We start from the raw sequence: 22,159 nt of genomic DNA, 5'->3' as shown, positions 1-22,159 counted from the left end.
AAATGAAAACACAACACATATGGCACAGCAAGGATTATAAAATATATCCTGATTTCAGAAAGAAAACAAATAGTACACCCTAAAATCCATGAAATGTGATAGCTGTGGGAGGTACCAGTCTGGCTTGTGAAGACACTAGGCAAATCACAGCAGGCTTTCAAAGCACTCAGAAAGGCACGTCCACTCAGTGCCTCTAGCTTGCCTTCAACCCCAGAATTTCTTCAGGAGAAGACCATCTTCAGTTGCCCTAAAGTGTGAGTGACCAACTTAAAAATAATAGATAGGAGGAAGGCAGGTAAAAATGGGCACTCCTAAGAGAGAGGTGAATATTTTCTGATAAAAGGAGATTGAGTGAGCAGGGGAAGGGTAAAACAATGAGAATCGAGATATATTACGTAAAGGTACAGATCTCTAATGATGAATGGCATTATATTGTATACCTAAAATGTATCCATAAAATTAAATATTTTTTACAGAAGATTCTGGGAAAAAATGAGACTGAAACAGAGAGAAATGGAGGTGAGGGAAAGTGTGTCTGGGACTGAAAATAAATAACACTCCTCTGTGCTGAAATAGGCGAGTTTGCTGCACAGAGTAAACACCGATCTGATTTGATTCTTCAGACACCCTCAGGAAGGAGACAAAGCACCTGTCATTTTCCCCAATATTTAACTCACCAGGCACGCTGGAAGCTACCCTTTGGTTCAGCTGAGGTCACGCGGCTAGTGAACAATCATTGTCAGGCTCCAATTCAGGCTTTCAGACTCCCAAGATACTCGGCCCCCAGTCCACGCTCCAGAAGCGGATCCCTAATTTGGAATGTTGCCTGCCCCTCCCTCTGTTTCTTCCCAAAGGTGATTGCCCTGATAGCTCAGGAAGGCTAAACCCCCTGTGCCATCTTGCCCCTACCTAACTCCTGTCCTCATAAACCTGCTTTCATACTTCTAAGTTTTGTTCCTGATTCTTTTCATTTGTAAAGACAGCTTTTGCTCCAAACACCAATAGCTTATTTGGCTGAAATTTCCTGAACTTGGTCTCAGAGCAGTCGATCCTTAATGAAGTTCATATTCTCTCTTTCTCTCCCTCTCTTCCTCTCTCCCTCTCTCCCTCTCTCCCCCTCTCTCCCTTCTCCCCGTCCCCCTTTTTCCAAGCTCTACATGAGATAGTTTTAGATTGGGCTGGATGACAGATATCACTGAGAAGACACCTTAATTAGAATACAACAATAGCCCCTACTATGTATAAAACAATGCATTAGGTTACAGGAAATTAAGAATTGCAAGACCTGTCTGTTCCCTCCAGGAAGTGACTTAGGTGTCACCATCCCAGTTACTACATAAGACAGTGCCATAGGGGTCCCAGAGACAGATAAAGAAAAAGCCCTCTGTTCAGAGATGGGAAGATGCCCATAGATGGGAAGAAGCAATGTAGGGCTCTGTGGGTGCTACAGAGTGAGAAATGTTCTGGAGGTCACAATGACTCATGCACAGAAATCATCACATCCCCCAATTACTATTTCTGATGTGTCATGTACTGTATTTGATTAGTTGGAAAATCAGTCCTTTTGTCAGTCTCCTCTCTAGGAGCTGGCCACAGGGTGCTCTGTTTAAGCAGTGGGTCCACGCTGGGGAGGTGCCAATTGACAAAAAGGCATGGGCATCTCCATATCTCTGCTCCACTTTGCTCCCTATCATGCCTTCCTCTTCAGGCAGCAACTTTTCACTGTTTCTAGATATTTTTGGTTCCAGGACCAGGTACCCCTCACTCCAAGAGTTCTAATCCATGCCCCCAAACAATCAAGTTTCCTGTGGCTATATTTTTTGCCCAGAGGCAGAGAATGTCACCGTGGAGCTTAATGATGCAGACTGAGATACTGAAGTAATAGATTTAAGAATTCCTTCTATAAAGTTTCAGGAAAACACTAGAATGCAGGCAACTGGAAGCATGCAGGCTCTTTCATGGTTGCACATTGAGAAGTTTCTGGGTGCCTGGTTCTAGCGAAGGGTCGAGTTTGGGACAAACCTCTCATATCCTTTTTCTTCCTCCTAGATGAATCCATCATTCCTGAGATGTCCATCCCTTCTCAGACCTCACTTGGCCCTTTTGAAAATTAAATATTAAAGTAGAGCAGAGGTGCCAAGGAAATTGGGAGTCACAGAACTAGAACTCCGTATAACTTCCCCCAGCAAAAGGGAGGGGACAACCAAGAAGTGCTGGCCCTCGGTAGCCCAGGGGACAGACCATGATGAGCTCAGTAGAGCAGCCAAGGTGACAGTTTATTTTTCATCATAATCAGCTGAACTATGGAATAGGACATGAGGAATGCTTCTGAACAGTTCTGCCCAGCTTGGAAGGGACAGGGAGCTGTTGGAGCTGCTGGGTGTGGAAAGAACCAGAGTGAAGCGGAGAGCAGAGGATAAACATAAATGAGTTATGAGAAGGCCACAGTTGGCCATGGATGTTCCAGCATAAGGTTCTCTCTGGCAAAGCCCCTTGGACTTGCATAAAATGCAGCTTCCCCGTGAGCTGTCACAGAGCAGTTATGAATGGAAACTGTGCCTTCATGTCCTCTGAGAGCCCAATCCACCTACCTATGTAGATTTAAAACACACTGAGATTTCACTGTGTTTTGTCCAGTGTCAACACAGGAGCAAGAAGCTTATACCTGGGTGGTGCTTCTGAAAGGGATTCTTTGGAGGACAGGTAGGAAGAGGGACAGAGCCAGCCCTAGGAGGCCTCATATTTTTCTGGACTTGCCTTTAGATACCAAAGATCACCATAACCCCCAAGAGTAAGGCACCCCATAGCTCAAAAAATCTGGGTTTTTAGTAGAAAGATTTTGAAGCTAATGAAGCTCTAGCATGGATATTGTTAAGCTCAAATGTGCCCAAAGTCTAGACTGATGCCTCCTACTTGTCCGGCTGAGTTATTCCTTTTCATTTAGACTATCCCTGCGTCTGTTAATCTTTTGAGGCCAGTACAGTGGGGTAGGTGTGGCCAAGCTTTCATTGATCTGATGATTTCTTGGCTCTAAATAAATTGAGTTGTGTTTCTGGCCTTCTGATTCTAGAAGTCCACAAAAGGTTAGCATTGGTTATTTCAAAAGATGTTCAAAGAAAGGAAGCAAGCAGCTGCTGTCCCTGGGAGCCCCAGCCTTATGTCTGCATGCGTGTGTGTGAGCACATAGTGCCAGTCACTGCAGGCTTATGACCCACTGCACTTGAGTAACTCCACTCCTCGGTGGTCCTTTAAGATGTGAGGTGCTTTCTACGAGGGGATGATGGCTTCCACGCTGGCAGCCCTCACCCCTTCCTTCGAGCACGCCTCTTTTGTTGAAATTCACTGGTTTGACACAGGACAGATTCAGTCAAGCAGACAGCCCTGCTGGTCACTGTGGGCCCTGTCAAAGCTTCTTCTCTCCCTGGGTAGTGGAGTGAAGACAGGTGGGGGGGGTGTCAGTGGGGGACTTCCGCTGCCAGGACCCCTGGCCTCATCTGCTTTTCCCTCTGGCAGCCTAGCCTCTTGCTCCTGGCTGGGCCTGAGTAGTTTAACAGGAATAGAGAACCCTCTCCCTGAACCCCACCACCTTTCAAGCTGTGGATGTGTTTCCAACACTCTGGGGCTGGTTTTTCCAACCCTCACATGAAAACAACCTGTGCCTCTCCAAAGTGACATTGCAGAGTTCCTGCAAAGATGGCATCCGACATCCCTTGAGCTTCTTGACTTTTAGGTTGGAAAATTCTTCTAAAAGCCCCAACATCTGCTTTTGGAGAGCATTTTAACTCCCACAAGTTAGGCAGCCTCAGCCCCAAGTGAATCAGACTCTCCATTTTAAGAATGGCCTCCAGCTGTGGAAGTGAATGGGACAAACACACACACACACACACACACACACACACACACTCTCACTCCTGAAGTGAATTTCATCTCCTTGTTAAATCTAAAACAATTCAAGAAGTTGGGTTTTGTTTTTTTTTAAAAAAAAAAAAATAACAATCACTCAGGAAAGCAGATAAATCCCCCAGGATAAATACGGCTTGAACTTTAGTATCCTTGGCTGAGTTTTGGTCTTCAGCTGATAGTCAAATAGCAAAGACAAAAATCTCTAAAATAAACTCATTATTAGATTTACTGCATCAATTCATTACAACAGTAGCTATTCACAACCAAATATTTCTTTTCTGGAACAAAGTGATGTTAGAATTTATTTCAACCAATGTACTTACTTCATTTTACCATTGAGAAAAAAAAACTTTTTTTGGTACCAGGGATCAAACTCAGGACCTTGTGCATGTGAAACAGGTGCGGTGCCACTGAGCTAATTCCCTGGCTAGAGGAGGATTTTCAAACAGCCACATAAAGACCTTTCCTCCTTTGCAGGAACTAATTGCAAGGCCCTAGGCCTCTTGATGTAATCAGAGGTGTTGGCCTAGGCTACAAATGTCATACCTGCTTCTACTCTTGACTCCCCCCTCCCTCTCCAGAATAATTTGAAATGGTGGATCTGGCAGAATAAGGGCCACGAAATGTCTGTGCCCAAGATACAGACCCACACACCCATAGGGACGCCCATACCTCATAGATTCTCATGGGAAGCTGCTCCCCGTAACATGAATGATGGTATCAGACTGGCCTAGGTTAGGGGTCTGGCACCACTTTTTAGTAAGCCGGATTTGGGCTCTGTATAGCCTCACACAGATTCTTCAACCTCATTGTGCCTTAGTTTTCTTATCTATAAAATTTCAATAATAGTGGTGCCCGTGAATATGCTATTTATACCTGTGCAGTATAAAGCTCCACTGAAGTCTGGTTGTCTGAGGGTTAGAAGAGAGCATCCATGTGAAGTGCATAGCACAGGGCCATGTATATGCTAAGCCTACCTTAACTGTTAGATACTGACTGGGAACAATAATTGGAGTGAGGATGACAGAGAAATATCTATAAAACTGGGAATCAGAAGACCTCATTTAGAGACCAGCTCTACATCTTCCTTGCAGTTTACCTTGAGAACTTGAATTCTTTAAGCCAATTTCTGTGCCTAAAAGTTGGGTCTACGTTGTGTAGAAAAGGCATAATATTTGGACGAGTACCTACTCATGGATCTCAAAAATGAAGCACCATTATCCAGAGATGCTGCAGTTGCTTTTAGAGCATCAGTGGGTTTGAGATGAGTAGATTACGTATCTTCTCGGGCTCTTGTGTTCTTTCTGCAGTACTAGTCAAAGAAAGGTAGGGAGACCATGAACCTATGCTCTAGACAGGTCCCTGGATTCCCTGTGAAGCCAAGGGAAGGTTTTTCTTTCTAGGAATATTGACCCACACCAAGCCAGGCTCTTCCCCTCACCTCCGCTCTCAATGCTTAAAGGGCCAGCAAAGCAGGAAGACTCTCCCAGATTTTGCATGGCACTTGTGGCTTCCATAGTCTTGGGAATATTGGTCTGTTATTACTTAGACTGAGAATGATCTTGGCTTCTCTACAGGAAGTGTTTTTCATTAGCCAGGTATTATGGCAGATATTTGTAATTCCAGCACTTAGAAGGCTGAGGCAGGAGGATCATCTTGAGTTTGAGGGCAGCATGGACTACACAGTGAGTTCAAAGCCAGCCTGAACTATATAGCAATACTCTGTCTCAAACAAACAAAAAAAAACAAAGGAAAAGAAAGCAATCTTCAGAGTAGAAATAGTTTGCTTCTAATATAAATTTTTTGGTTTGTCTTTTTTTGTGGTACTGGGGACTGAACTCAGGACTATGCCTTGAGCTATATATCCTCAGCTATTTTTATTTATTTTTCTTTTTTAATTTTGAGCCAGAGTCTTGCTAAGTTGCTAAGTTCAGACTGGGCTCAAACTTGAGATTCTTCTGCCTCAGCTGCTCAGAGTGCTTGCTTAATGTCAGCTTTACATATCAAAAGAAGGAAAGCTAATCAACATACGTGGATCTTACCCTCAATTTGCCACTTTAGGATAGAATTGTCCAGATTGACACTTATGTTAGATTCTTGTCCTTGGACATGGGGAGACTCTACCAGAAGTTGGATCTGGAGCTTTTGAAAGAGTTCTCTTTCTTTTACCATCTTGATTTGTGGTGTAGGAAAGCCCAGAAGAAACAAATATACTAAGATACTTCACTTGGGTGTATTAGGGTTAAGAAAGGGTGGAGCATCTAGTCAGTCAGTTTGGAAAACTGCCGTGCTCCGTCCACACCTCCAGCTCTCTCACATGGATGATTCTTCAAGACATCTTTGCAAAGCAATTTCTTGATGAAAAAAAAATCACGAAATAGAATGAAAGCAAAAGGAAATATAAAACTAATCCCTACCATTTGAGAAGTCATTGATCATGCTCATTAAGTCTTTTTATTTGGATGCCTATGAAATTTCAGGTTCAAGGTTAGATTTCTTCTTTTGATATCAGTATGAAGTTTCTACATTGTTAACTGTAGAAAAGGGTGGATCCTAAGATTTGTTTTTTGTTTTGTCTTATAATTCACTTGGTGCAATGGCTAGGAATTAAAGGGGAAAAAGAAACCTCTAAGCTGTTGAGATTTAGTCATTGATATAGTTTTTGGAGTAAATTCGTATTTTGCTCCTTGTTGTCCAGCCAGGCAAGAAATCTATTTTGTTTGGATCTGAGCAGCAATTTTGGGGGAAAAATCGTATTGACGGTAATAGCTTGAAATATGAAATGGTTTTTATTCCCAGGTTGGAGAAATTGCAGGGCAAGTTTTGTTTAAGCAATTCCTTTGACGCCAGTCTGAATACAACACTCTTGGGCACATTCCCCCTTATCTCCTACCCAGAGACTGATTTCATTACCATAATTGCAGAGTTGCCTGGCTCCTGGCAGCCTCTCCCTACCAAGACCCTTAATGGCCTTGCAGGGGATTGTTGTAGCACAGTCCGTCTGCAGGCTGAGAGGAGAGGGGCTGGCTGCAAAGGAGAAAGCTTGTGTCGTCAAAGGCTCAGTGATGCCAGTTCCTGCCCTCCTTGGTTCTGCACTACCCAGCCATGTGGTCCTTCTGCACTTGTCCTTTGAAGGCTGCATGTGGGTTCCCATACTCCCACTACTCTCCAACAACAGCAAAGATATCAGATATGAGATGTCTTTCTTGTTTTCCTTCCCTTTTTTTGTTTTTGTTTTTGTTTTTGTTTTCTGGAAATTACTTAAAAGCTCCATAATTATTTATAAATATGCAAGGGATGACCACAAGACTAGAGTAATGGTGGCATAGACCAAAGCTAATGGTGTCCTTCTTGGAACCCTACAATAGAGGAGAAAGCTGCACTTGGCCTTCTGTGTCTGAGCGTATTCTGCCACCAGAGGCTGCTATCTTGACCAGGTATTTGGGCCTTGAAAAACCACAGCCCAGGACCATCACTAGCTGGGGAACCTTCTATAAATGTCCAAGTGAACAGGACTCAGATCTCCCCATTCCACAAAAGGAAGAGGCTGTTTGTCTCAGGGATGGGCACACCCTAGTGTGATTTGGCAGAGCACCTCAGAAACTCTTCAGATGTTGGTTCAGGGCAAAACTGAGAATGCATCTGCCCAGTACATTTTGCACTGATTACTTGGAGCGCGTGTTTCTGATTCATCTACACATAACTCATCCAGGGGTGTTGCAAGAGCTATGTGATGGCCAAAGGAATCCAATGAGTCTTTTATTATATTTTTAAAACAAGTTTCTCTGTGTTGATTGTCTCTTGGAGCCAAGATGCTGCATTCTTCCAGCCCCATGACAGACTTCAAAAGTAGGCTTCATAAATCCAAAGAACAAGTTTTAACCTTAGCTCTGAGATGATCTGCTCTGACCTTGAGGCTGGGTCTACACTATGAGAGGAGTGCACATCCTAGATGGGAAAGCCTGCTCTTAAAGACTTTGTGCTCATATCTCTGCACACCCTGTAGCATCCGGCCCATCACCAGCACCCATGACCTCTTTGCTCCCTTTGTCTCTTGAAGAGACTGTAGTTCTACCACTTATTTTTTGGGAGGCAGTGTAGCAATGTTGATAAGAGCATGGGCTCTGGAGTCAGACTCTCCATGTTGGCCATGCACTAGCTGTGCTAACATCTGTGTGTGACAGTGTTCTTGTCTGTAAGAGGCTATCTGTGTCTACCTAGAAGCCACTCTAAACCTTAATAGCTTGAATCACTGACCACTGGATTATTCACAGTCCTGTGGGTCAAGAATTTGAGCAGAGGTCATCATGGAGAGCTTGGCTCAGTTACCTGTTGTTGGAGGTGACCAAACTAGGGCCAGATGATTCAAGATGGCCCAAGTCATAGGGCTTTGGAGCTGGAGGTATCTCATTTCGCCTCCATGTGGACTGTCTCTCTTTACATGGTCTCTATACATGTAGTGATCTAGGCTGGGCTTCCTTGCGTACCAGTAGGAACATTCTAAGAGAAAGAAAATGAACCTGTAAGACATCTTAAGACCAGTGAGTGTCACTCTATCCATTCAGCTGAACCAAGTTAATCACAAGGCCAGAGATTAAAAGGGAGTGTGTATTAATCAGTTTTACATTGCAATGACCAGATACCTCGGAAAAACAACTTAGAAGAGTTTACTCTGGCTCATGGTCCATGTCAAGGGGCATAGTCCATGGTCAGGTGCTCCATTGTTTTTATGCCTGTGGTAGGGCAGAAACATCACGGCAGAGAAAAGCTGCTCAACTCATGGCAGCCAGGCAGCAGAGATTTGGAAAGAATCGGGAAAAAGAAGGGGCCAGGGACAATATATAATCTTTAAAGTCACTTAGTGACTGACTTAAACTAATTAGGCCTCATCTCCTAAGAAGCCCTTTCAGCTATGAATTCATCAGTAGATTTACTCATTCAATTCATCTATCAGTGAGGCCAGTGCCCTCATGATCCAGTTACCTCTCTAAGCCCCACCTCTTGGGCATTGCTTCATTGAGGATCAAGCCTGGTGCATGAGACTTTGGAGAACATTTCATACTTAAACCTGAACAGAGAGAAAATAGACTCCACCTGTTGATGGGAGGTGAGACATACCTACAGGCATAGGAGGTTGTTATGAGGATTAAATAGTCTGTGTAGACAGAACATTCAGAACAGTGCCTGAAGCAGAGTTCACATAACGCCCAGTGAGTGTTTTATTGTAATTATCCCTGCATCACTTCAGGAATAGATACAGTATATGCCTGCTCCTTGAATAAAAGTCTTTTCAGCAGCATAGTTGCCAGTAAATCAGAAATCCAGGTAAAGCCCTATTTCCTCACAACCTGAGGCCATATTCCATCCAGTCATGGAATCCATACAGGCCATCTCTGGATGTTTTACCCTATCACCATGTAATCTCCGCTTTCTTTCATGAGCAATCCAGCCAGCACTTGCCTTGGCTCTCTCCGACTTTCTTCCAAGGGTCACACAGCCTGGAGGCTGTTGACTCTACATTGACCCTGGCCTGTTCTGAATTCTTCAGGTCACCATAGAGGTGGTCGACGGTCCAGACTCTGAAGCAGATAAAGATCAGCACCCGGAGAATAAGCCCAGCTGGTCAGTCCCATCCCCCGACTGGCAGGCCTGGTGGCAGAGGTCCCTGTCCTTGGTGAGGGCCAACAGCGGGGACCAGGACTACAAGTACGACAGTACCTCAGATGACAGCAACTTCCTCAACCCCCCCAGGGGGTGGGATCGTCAGGCCCCAGGCCACCAGACTTTTGAAACCAAAGAGCAGCCAGAATATGGTGAGTTTACCACTCAGTAATATAAAATTGATGGGGAGAATAAATAAGGCCTAAGAGACACGGAGCCAAGCAAAACCCAGTTTACAGTATGTGGCTTTTGGTCTTCTGTGAGGCAGACCTCATAGAGGCTGTGTTCCACAGAAGCCCCAGTGAGGCACCAACAGCCACATTTTTCTGGAAAGACTGTAATTTTAAAATCATAGGAATTATTCTTGGAGAGAGTTTTCTTTAGGGTCTTTGAGGTTCTTTCTGTCTTTTCTTCCCCATATTTTTAGTTTTATTTCTATAAATGAAATAATCAACTTAACTTCCTTGTATTTTTCACTGTAAAGCAGGGAAGGTTAATAAAGAGATGTGTACCGCTGCTGCTTCCTTTGACCAAGCAACTAGGTTATGTTTGATACTGCAGTGTAGTGGCCTTTGGAAATCCATGTAAACATTTGTGACATGGTTTGTCAAAGGAAGGCCTCTCCCAGTAAATGTTAAATCCCCTAGTTGACACATTAAGTTCCCCCTGTTCTTAAAGTAGGACAGATGTGGTAACAGACAACTTCCAAACTCAGTGACTTAAGACAATAAGAGTTCATTTCTCATTTGAGTTGAGGGAGGAGACAAGGTAGGGGGAACTCAGCTTCACTCAGTCATCTGGAATCTAGCTTTCTCCTTCCATCTTGGAGCTCCACCAACTGTTAGGGGCTGAGATATAGCCCCTGGATGCTCTGTATCTGGCTGGTAACTGAGGAATAAGGGAAGCCAGAGAGAGAACACACACACACTCTTAACCCCCTTAGTTTGAAGGTGATTTGTATCACATCTACTCAAATTATATTGCCATGACCCAGTCATGTGACCCCATACAGATGCAAGGATGCAGGGAAATAAATGTGTGTGATCAAGTGAAAGAGAAAACATTTTTGCAGGCATCTTGCCAGCCTTTGTGAGGAATTAGGCAGTATGTTGAAAGACTATTTGCTGTCTTACCAATGCACCTATCATCAAGCTTTCAAAAGGCTTTATCATCAACAGACTTAGGAGTGAACAGTGTATGATGAGGAAGACTTGTACCATTTGCACTCACTTTTACCTCTTTTTCTACAGAAAGTCAAGTTGTATTTCAGAGAGTTATTTCTTCCCATTAATATATGATTCTAGGCAACTTCCAATGCATCAAAACAGTTCTTTTTCAAGCCACATCATTTGGTTGATCAACCAACAGTTATTAAGAGCATGTCTTGGTCTAACATCATGCTAGGTGCTAGAAATCCCAAAACATGCCAGACATAGTCTTTTCCTAAAGAAGATCTTACCCATCTCATGAAAAAGGGAAAATATTAACTAATAGGGTAACATAGTGCCATGACAGAGATACATCAAATAGAAGGGGAGCATAAAAAAGTCTCCATACCCCTTCTGGCCAGTGACTCATGAATTCTTCACCTTTCCCACAGAAAATCGAATTTATCTCTTTCCAAGAGCAGGAACTGGGGATCATAGGTAGCATTTATAAGTGCTTGCGTTGCACCAGTCCCTCTTTTTGGCATTTCATATATGTTATCTCATTTTTCTGGCTCTCTGAGACATCGTTTATAGATGGGAAAAATAAAGGCTGCAGAAGTTAAGCAACTTGACTTGAAGAATCCAGACCTGCAACTCATCCAGGAAGTCTGCATCCAGAATCTTAACTACTATCCCATTCTACCTCTCTGGGGAGAAAGTAGCACAACCCTTAGGACACTAAAGTAGAACTAGATAAATCACATATGAATGCAAAACTGGGATCTCTGGGAGCAGTTATGAGACATCACTGTTTTCCAAATGGTGATCCGAGTGTACAGCCCAGGTAGAAGGCCACTGCTCCCCGCTGTTGAGTCAGAGGTGTATGAGTGAGACCTGGAAACTGTCTGTGCTTCCTTATTTATTTTTTCAAAGTCACAACGTGATTATTCTGCTTATTGAAGTTTTAAGACCATCATTAGAAATAACTTTTTCATCTAAAGCTTTTACAGAGTCTGCCTTGTTGATTTCATGAGAACTAGGAACATCCTCTCCTCGTCAACATTGAGAATAGAATTTGCTTCTACCAGGGCAGTTCCTGTTGCTGCATCGGTCCTCACTACATTTTTCTGGAAGACCCATGGTGTTCCCTGGGTCAAAATTTTACATCTTTGGGCCATGAGGAAGCATCCATCTCCTATGATTTTGGAAAATCTTTTAGTAACTTCTCCCTTATTAGATTAGATAGAATTGCTACTTTATGTATATGTTTTAAAAAAACTTGTTCCTTCTAGGACTCTTAAGTAGTACTTCTCACACCTTTTGCTATATTATCAGCAACCTGGAGTTTTCTTGGAATGCAACTTCTAAAGCAGAAGGCATAAGAAAGAAGCAGGAGCCAGGGAAGTGAGCACCATTGTTCCCCCTCTAAGCCACAGTTGCAGCAGTGAGACTCTAAACATATCATGGCCATTGAATAGCATGGGCAGCTTGAAGCGATGACTATTTTCAAAATAGCTCAAGGATTATGTGTTTTCCAGAATTCTGTACAGCACCTGAGAATTTTCTCTTTATTTCAATCAACAATGAAACTATTGAGCAATTTCTAAGTATTTACACCTGCATTGGGTGCTTGAGGTTGGGACAGGGAGAGAATACTCCACCACCCTGGAAGGTGAGGACCATGCAGTGCAGGTCACTGTGTCTCAGGGATTGCTGTCCTATCTCAGAGAGACCAAAGCTGCCATAAGAGCTGGTCTTTGCAGAGGAGGTAGACCTTTGAAGGTAGGATTTTAAACAGGAGTTTAAATGTTTGTGGGCAAAGAGTATTTCAAAAAAATCTGAGATAGAACGAATAGGATATAATGGCAAATGTAGGAGGTATTACAGACTATACACAAGAAGGTAGACCTAACTTTTGGTGATGGAAACATATACTGTGGGGATGTCACAAGTCAGTCAGACTGGGAGGGGTATGTAGATACCTCCTGCAGTTGTTTCAGGTGTCCAGGGCAAAGGGAGTACAAGTAAACATGAATCTTTCTAATGGTAATAGACTATTCTCAAAATTATCCATAATAGAATTAGGTGGGCACAGCTTATTAGCAGGGTCAGGGCTCAATTCACTGAAATTCTCCAAGTGGTCATAGTCCTATTTCAGAGGGAGATTTCAGAGTAATTTCTTTTCATGAGTTTTTCTTTGTAATGCTGAATTATGGCCACATCAGTCAGTGCCTTAAAGAAGGGAGGCCAAGCTGGGCCAAAATCAAAACTGTTAGAATAGAAATCAGGATAAAAAACAAGATATGGTTTTTAGATCTCAGACAGATCTCAGATCTAATCCCAGCTCTGTTGAGTTTGAACTGTGTGAACTTAGGCAAATGTGTTAATCTCCCTGAATCTTTGTTTGACTATTCATAAAAGGAAGAGGCTTCCACCTGCTTTTCAGGATTATTGTAGGTGTTGACTGGAGCTGCTGTCATCTAGGATTATGGCACAGGTTTACAGTGGTCAAGACAATACCCAAGTCACTTCCATTGCCTTGACACTATAACTGGCCCAGAGAACATTAAGTGCCCTGAAACTATAAAAGGACTATTTTCTAATTTCAAATGTATCCTTGAAACCCAGCTTTCTGGGTGGATCATCATCTTTCCTTCTTAAGCTCTTGGGTGTCACAGGTAGGAACTGTCAAAACACATATAAACTTTATCAGGAACTTTTTTTTCCTGTCATGTTATCTTTGTTGCTAAAACCCATTTTCTGCTGTAAGCAATACACTCTGATAGGTAAGAAAATAAGAACACCCTTCTTTTATTATAGCAGAAAGGACTTCTGCCGTCAGAAATTACCTCTCTGTACTTTGACCATGGGAAACATACAGAAAACCCCAAGACCTTGGCTGGAGTGCTACTGTAGTCCAGTATGTGATGGGAGCTTCTGGGTACGGAGCTGACATACATACTTTTTTCTAGGACATTGCTTTATTTCATTGCTAGATTCAGTAGAAATGATTAATCACATGGCTGTAATTTTAGTGCCTGATTTTAAGGAATCAATATTTTAAAAAACTAACGAGCTTTATAAACATTTAAAACAATGATGTAGAGAAGCCACTTCTGGGGATAATAAATTCTTGCTGGTTCCAGAGTCTAGACTTTGACAGCAGTCTAGACAGCACATTTTGGGGAGGATTTTTCAATATATTTGTAACAGGTCTTGTTGCTTAATAGCATTCCCTGCTCCAGTTTAGCAACTTTACAGAATGAAAGGTTCTCCTTCATGAGCCTGTGGGTAGCCAGGACTATAGAGTTGGGCTAGATTAGCTGGAAAGTCTCTAATGGTTCCTCACAATGATGGGTTCTCCTAGACTACAAGGGTCTGAGAGGGCCCAGGCCTTTCTCCACCTGCTCCCTTACCATCCTGGAGGTTAGCCTGGGCTCTTTATGTGGTATTAGAAGAGCTCCCTACAGATGGAGAGAGAAACTTCCTTTGCATGGTCCTGTAGCAAGCCTCTGCTTATGTCTGCTTATGTCCTATTTGCTATTACCCTATTGGCCAAAGCAAGTCACATGGCCCAGCCTCAAGTCAGCATGGGAGAGGAGTAACCAAGGCAGTGGACGTGGATAGAGGAATTATGGGAATCGTTTTTCATGTAATTTGACATGGTGTTCACATTTTGTCATTCGGATCCAAGAAATCTCATGCAGAGATGGTAGTATAAGCCTCATCATGAGTTTAAGGCTCGAGGTTTAGGTGTTATTTCTTTAAAGTAGGTCTCTACAGTAATAGAGAGGAAAAACTGCAGGAGACTTCAGAATAGTTGAAGACCTCTCTGCTTTTGTGAAGCTAAACAAGACATTGCTTGGCATCACTGGATTGTGTCTTATGCTGGAACCCATTTCACAGATGATGTAAATTCTACCTGTATGATTTTAAAAGCTTTTTTTCTACTTACTCATTTCCTCCTTTTTTGAGTATAAAAATATTATAATCTTACTTGTAACTTGTTATTCCCTTCAACAAAATCTGACCTTGCTGGTGTATGCAGGGTTGTGTGCACATGTGGGGTAACCCACTGCACCTGGATGTAGTCATGGAATGTGGTGGGGCAACTGCTCCTGGCACATCTCCAGTGTTTTTGGGGAGATCACCAAGAAGTGCCAGACCACAGTGGTGTGAGGGGCTCAGAGACTGATCCACCTCAGTGGCTTCTCCCTCTGCAAGCAGCTGTCTCTCCTGTCCTAAAGGAGGGTGCCTTGTAAGAGATGGTAGTGATGCAGGAGGCTAGCACCGGAGAATGAGGCCCAAATTCCCCAACATGGAATGGTAGTTTCAAACATCTGTTTGGTCTTGTGGTTGGGAAGCCATTTCTTAAAAAGCAAATCAAAGTTTGGGGAAAAAAATTTTGTCTGGCAAGAGAGAAAAATGAATGAGGTCTCTGGGGACAGATGAGGTGTAAAAAAAAAAGTCTCAACTCTGTTAGGGAAGAATGCACAACCATGAGGCATCCCCACAAGCACACACATACACTCTGATTCTGCTTAATGGGCCATTGCCTGAGGTTGGTGCAGAGTGAAAGCCATGTAAACAACTGCTGGGCAGGCTGGCATGGGCCCACAGTTCATGTAGAAACATGCGTGGATGACATTCTTGCTGGGCCTATGTAGTAACAATCACCACAACCTGTTATGAAACGGAGGGCATACCTTCCCTACAAGGCACATGCCTGTAGACCCACATGTGGCACCCAGAGAGGCCCCAAGGCTACTGGAATAGGTGAGCCAAGAAAAATGATTACAGAGCACAGGCACTACAGAAGGGGATATGCTTTGGAGACCAAGGTCTGAGTTGAGTTTTCCTTTCTGTTCACTTGATGACCTTGGACAAGTCCCCCAGCTGCTCCTGCACTTTACTTCTTTTACTTTCTTTAAGAGAAAATCAGTCTTGGTGAGGCATCAACTTCTTCCTAACCTCTCTCACTCCCAGGCCATCCTATCCTGGTCTACTTTTCCTTTATCCACACTTCCTTTGTCAATTTCTAATGAAATGCAAAAGTTACTAGTTTTTTTGGATATTGACTATTATCTCTCTCTTATTAAAATATTAGTTCCTCCAGGGCAAGGATCTTGCCAAGTTTACTTGATGATGTATTCCACATACCTACAATTGTACCTCACTTAGGAGGAGTGTTCAACTCATTGGATGAATGTTAAATGACCCAAGGCATGTTTTTGGCTTTACCATTAGTGTATCGATTACCTATTTCTGCCTAATAACCATCCCAAACTTGGTGACTTAAAACAAAAGCAGTTTAGTATTTTCATGATTTAGTGGCTCAGGAGTTTAGTTGGGCCATTGAGCAATTCTTTTATTTTTGATTACATCCACTGCATTCAGCTGTCTACTGGGAAGGACTGGAAGGATCAAAAACAGTTCTCTCACATGTTTGAAGTCTCTGCAGTCCTTTTGTGGATCTTCTCTTTCCAGATGTTTGTCCCAGTTGATAAGTTTAGCCTGAGCTTCTTTCGTAGTAACTGGATTCTCCATGGCAAAAACTCGAAACAGCCAAGCTTGCTGTCAAAGTGCACTCACTCGCTGTCTCTCTCTCTCTCCCTCCTTCCTTCTCTCTGTCCCTCTCCCCCCCACCTCTGTCTTCTTCTCAAGGAATAGATGGAAATGATGATCATCATCTTTGGAAATTGCCCAGCTTATTATCCTACGAACCATGCTTTCCAGAATGTGTGTATTCTCAATAATATTTCCTGGCACATTGCAGGCACTAAAGTGAAGTCTAGAGCTATAAGCCTTTTAGTCCTGGCTGGCATGTGCTCCCCTCCAACACAAGAACAGTGGAAGTGTACAGTGACATCCTGCTCTACAGGGGAGATGTGGAGATTTTTTGGATGAGGTTGATGATCATCTCCCTGGCTCCCTTCCAGATTCCACAGATGGAGAAGGTGACTGGAGTCTCTGGTCTGTCTGCAGCGTCACCTGTGGGAATGGTAACCAGAAACGGACCCGGTCTTGTGGCTACGCGTGCACTGCGACAGAATCTAGGACCTGTGACCGTCCAAACTGTCCAGGTAAGTTTACACTGGAGTGTGGATGCAAGTACAAGGAAAAGCTTTTAAATTTATATTTTAAAACTTACAGAAATAATCTTTTTAAAAGATGGTCATTCCCTATATGAATTCTGACCAGAGTGAGACAAGAGATCATTAATGAGTGTAATGGGGAAAAGGATGGATTATCTGAGTACTATGTACTGTCAAAGTAGCTGTGACCTAAAAGACAGAGCTACATTATACTTGGTTAATTTAAAGAAGGTTAGTTTGTGCCTTTGATGTGAGATTTTTTTTGACTCAAAAAGACATATGAAGACAGACCTGGTTTAACAAGGAAGCCAGGATGAGAAAGTCAATAGCCAGCTATAGAAAAAACCAGTTAACCTTGAGCAAACTGGGGCTACTTAGCATTTAATTATGACTTTAGACTGCATTGTCAGTGCTTTAAAAATTAAACTAATTGCACACTTGTTGAGGGCTCATACCAGCAGTGAACAGTACCTGTGGCTGACTCTAATGTTGGTTGTCAAACCAAGTCCAGCATATGATCTGTTTCTTTAGGCCCCATACATTTTTTAAGGGCTACAAAGAAAAAGAGGAGGAGAAGGAGGAGGAGGAACAAGTGGAAGTGGAGAAAAAAAGAGGGGAAGGAAGAGGAGGCAACAGCCAAGATGATTATAAAGGATCCACAGATCCCAACATTAGTACTCTCTGACTTGTTACACAAGAGCTTACCAACTCCTGGTCAAGAGTTTGACTATATCTTCCCACGGCCAGGTAGAGTACCAGCCTACAGTACTATCTTAAGCCTTCTCAGGAAACCACATATTCCAAACAGCTTCATCTGAGAGAAAGAAAATATGAACCCTGCTCCTTCTGGACACTTTCTTCTCAAACCAGAGATGTGTGGAATGAAACAGAAGTGGAAACACCGGGGGTTTGTAAGGAGAGAGAGGAAGGGTCCTTTGGAATGAGTGTGCATGTTAGCAAATGGGCACATGCGGAAAGTGGGGCTGAAATTTAAGTACTGGTAGTTCTGGCTCCATGACCGCCACACAGATTTCAAAACAGAGCAACCATGAGGTTACTTTTCCTGATCCTTCTCATGTCCATCATAGTGAGCTGAGTATGAAATATGCTGAGGGGAAAATATGAGGAGGAGGAAGGAGAGGACAACATGAACACGGGAAAAGGAGATACCGTGAAGAAAAAGACAAAGATAATGATCTCGGTGATGATGATGGCGATGATGAGGAGGAGGAGGAGGAGGACATGAACCAAAAGGAAATGAAGACTGGCTGCAGATGTGGCTCCATAGCAGAGCACTTGGCCAGCATGCCTGCAACCCTGGGTTTGATTTCCAGCCCAAGGAAAGGGAGGGAGGGAAAGCAAAAAGGAGGAATAGAGGACGGGAAAGACAACAATGAAGAAAGAGTTGAAGAAAAAGATAAGTTTTTAAGTACGTAAAGATCAAGCAACTTCCCATAGTTTTTATGTGCATTGTTTCATTCTAATCCTCACAGTAACCTCATGAAATAGGTATTTATTATTGTTCCCACTTGGCATCTTTGGAAAATGAGGTACTGGGCCAGCAGCAGGTGATCAACAATGAAGCTGAATCCAGAAAGAATCCATGTTCTTAGCCACTGAACTCTTTCTCCTCCCCCAGAAGGTAGATGGCTCAGACACGCAGAGACAAAAATGGCATTCAGTGCTGGAGTCTAGGGGCTTGTTTATGGTGTTCTCTTCCAGAGCTGACATTCAGACCCCAGGTGGTAGATTTAGATTTCTTTTCAAGGGAAGGCTCTTCTCTGTCCCCATTTTGAATGCTTTCTTCTTAATTTTTTGGCACTGCTAACAGCACTGTGGCCAACGACTCTGCTTATGCATTTGTCCCTGCTCTCCTGTCCTTTCTGCCTCTTTGCATGAGCTTTCCCGGCCTTACTGGGAATCAGACAGATTTCCTTTTGGAGGATCTCTTGCCTTATTTGGTTTGTTGATTCTCAGCTTTACAGGAAAGAATCACAGAGCAAATAGGATCTCCCCATCCTGGCAGTATAAAGTATGTTCCCTATGTCAACCCCACAAATATGTTGGAGGGGCCTCACATAAAATCAGAGAGTCCTTAAAGGAAATCAAGTCACACCCAGCAGACAAAGTTTCATGGTCCTCCACTCTTTCCTCGGCTTGCTTTACCTTGTGCAGAATTCCTGTCTGCAAAGAAAGCTAGCTGGGATAGGACTTTTGAGAGAATCCTGAAGGGAGGTGGGAAATTTAAAGCAAACTGGGCTCAGTTCCTTAGGGCAATCCCAACTTACTCTTTCTGAAGCACCAACAGCAGTGCTAAAACTCTTAGAATGTGAGATGCCTGGTTTTTCGCTAGGAACTGCTGCGTCCTCAAATGGTGTTAGCTAAACATTGAAGAGGAAAATGTCATCTAGCACTTACCACTCACCCTCTTGCTCTAGCTGATTTCTTCACACACAACTCATTTAATTTGTTCAGCTCCACAGAGAGACGGTGTCACTCAGTTCTCCCACTTTGGAGATAGGAAAACTGTGGCACACAAGAGAAAGCAGCTTGCCCTAGTGCACACTGTTCGTTCTGACTTGGACCCAGACAATCAGTCATTAAAGACAGGTATTGACCACTATGCTGACTGAGTCTGGTTTAGCCTGTCACCCTGATGCCATTAGACAGCCACTCTGAATTGTACTCCCCGCTAACCTCATCCACAGTCCAAGTGAAGGAGTTCCTTAAGTCTCATTTAGGCACATTTGGATCAGATTTCATGCTGCCCATGGTATCTGGGGTTTTAATATATTTTATGCACTACTACCTGCTTTTTACTATTTCCTCTGTTGGCAAGTTTCTGCCCATGAGAAGAAGTGAATACAAAAAAGGCTTTGTTCAGGTGTATTTGTTTATTTGGGAGGGGGTGACTTTTTCCATATAACCAGGGGAAAATGAGCTCTTGTCTATGTCTAGGCATTGAAGACACCTTCAGGACAGCGGCCACGGAAGTGAGTCTGCTTGCAGGAAGTGAGGAGTTTAATGCCACCAAGCTGTTTGAAGTCGGTAAGAATATTTTTTCTTTTTATTTTAATTCAAATATTGATTTAGCTCTTTGGAGATTCCTTTTGCCCTTGCAATGCCATCCCTGGATCCATATACATGTTTCATTTTCCTTCTCTGGGGTCTAGTTCTTCCAGCTTTTTTCTTGCTCAATGAACAGGCTCTCAGAAAGAGAGAGCAATCCTGTCCCTACTCCAGCAGACTAAGCCATAGAACCTCTGCAGCTCCTCAGCGGGAGGCAGGTGGGGTCCAGAATCTGCCCTAAGCACAGAATCGGGGATAGCACGAGCTCAGCACCCTGGAGCCTCTTCTCACTCAGCCACCACTGTGTGTCCCCAATAAAATCAGTTCTCCAGCAGAGGGAAGGAAGTAGAGAGAGGAAATTTCTCAATATTATACACCCCCCTCTACTGCAAGAATTTTTCATAAACTTCTGGTACATTCTGCTGTACTACATACTTGTCTGAGAAAATATTAGCACAGATATAAGAAACAAACCAAACAAAACTACGAGGAACTACTCTGGTGCAAGTTTGCTTTTTAAAAATCATTTTATGTGCTTCTGGATATAATTTTATGTTCCAGTTCTTTTTGCCACAAAAAATTCTCGCTTAACCTCTTCGCTTCTGCTGTGCTTTCTCAGACAAAAGTGGGCGGTCTGGGTCCCTTGTCAGTTCACAGCCCAGTTATTTGAGGTGTAATTTGTTGATCAAATGCTCATCTTGAAGGACTATAGGGCTGAGGCAAGGATCTAATGCAACAGTCTAGAAAAAAAGGAAAGACTAACAAATGATGGTGCCAGCACTAGTTGGACTAGGATGACTACAGCATCATGGGACATTAGAGAGTGGTGGGGACCGTGACAAAATTAAGAAGTCAGACTTTATCCAAGCCAGGAGCCATGGTATCCCCACTATGGGCCCAGGACTGCCAGATGTTCTGATTTTCTAAGAAAGGCCCCAAATCTGGGTTTTGCTAGAATATATCTCAATTTTTATAATGCTTGCTAATAATTTATTTTACAAAGAAATCCCATCAAACATGTCTACAAGCCAAACTGCAGGCAGTTTGGAAATTCTGTCACTAAGGCCTTCCCATCAGCCCAGTCCCTTCACAGATACACAGTCAACTTTCCTGTGACAACAGCCTTCTGTGAACGAGTATTTGATTTAAAACAAATGACTAGAAAGGTATGGATTTACATAAAGTGGAAGGTGGTCCATTTGGGGGCCAAGCACTTCCTAGGCTCCCCATATGGTGCCCACAGGCAGTTAGCCTCTTGCTTTATTACAAAGTGAGTCCAGATGCCTGAGCCACACCCAGCATGTGGCTAATGCCATAACAGCTAAGTAGATCTGGTGTGTCAGCCAGGGAAAGAACATGTAATTGGGGAGCATTTGGTGGAGGACTATTTGCAAAGGTATGAGCGGGATGGAGGGAAACCAAGTAGGAGTTGTACCAAGTTCCAAGGGGAGACTACGAGAGTGGGCAGCCCTTACCACCTCATGGCCAGAAGGGCCCAGGGAAGAAACAGTGACTAGAGCCCAGCAAGAAAGCACCTGACAGCAGTCCTGGCTCACAGAAGGATGCAGACAGTGTGCAAGAGAGGAGGGAGAGGAGCCAAAGAGACAGTCTGACCTCACACTCTTCCCTCTGTTGGCCCCTTGCTGGGTCTTCCCATTGGCTCAGCCCACACAGAGGTCAAGTTGATAGATCAACCTTCCAGGGCTGGGTGTGGCACAGAATGCAGACATAGAAGGGCAAACTGAAAATGAGTGAAGCAGAGAAAGAAAAAGGTGGATGTGCTCAAGGTCAATTTTCTTAACGCAGTACTACTTCAAGCTTTCTGATCTGTAAAAGAGCAAGTGGCAACAGTGCCCATCTCCCAGTGGTACTGCAGAATTCAGTGAGCTAATATTTGTAAAGCACTTGGCATATGACCAGTACACTAAAAAGCCCATATGAACTGGACAACAATTTAAAATAACTCAGTTAATGCCCTGTAGGTGCATGAATTAGAATGACCTCTCACTCTGGAAGGGAAATACAAAGCCATTTTCTGAGGCTGCATGAATTTTGTTCTTTTTTTTTTTTTTCTTGAGACAGGGTCTCACTATGTATTTGAGACTCACCTGGAACTCACTATGTAGCCCAGGCTGCTCTCGAATTCACAGTGAACCTCCTGCCTCAGCCTCTCAAGTGCTGGGACTACAGGCGTGCGCAACCATGCTCGGCTGCATGAATTTTGTTCTTGAAGACCTTTGCCCTCTCAAGGAGACCCTGTGGGCCTTGCAGACACTGTCTGAG

General features: G+C 43.4%; 1 protein-coding gene across 1 annotated transcript in view; it reads left to right on the top strand.

The window, feature by feature from the left end:
• Window positions 1-22,159, top strand: part of Ism1 (isthmin 1) — an 82,111-nt gene that overhangs the window by 52,336 nt on the left and 7,616 nt on the right. Inside the window, exons 6-8 of the mRNA XM_010634214.2 lie at window positions 9,452-9,716; window positions 16,652-16,795; window positions 19,766-19,855. Coding sequence (XP_010632516.2) covers window positions 9,452-9,716; window positions 16,652-16,795; window positions 19,766-19,855 — 499 coding nt within the window. The remainder of the gene's footprint in view (window positions 1-9,451; window positions 9,717-16,651; window positions 16,796-19,765; window positions 19,856-22,159) is intronic.

Source organism: Fukomys damarensis, unplaced genomic scaffold (assembly GCF_012274545.1).
Source record: "Fukomys damarensis isolate Sample0158 unplaced genomic scaffold, DMR_v1.0_HiC HiC_scaffold_7, whole genome shotgun sequence".
NCBI classification, from domain to species: Eukaryota; Metazoa; Chordata; class Mammalia; order Rodentia; family Bathyergidae; genus Fukomys; species Fukomys damarensis.
The sequence above is the reverse complement of the archived record's forward strand: the minus strand, read 5'-3'. Positions and strand labels throughout refer to the sequence as shown.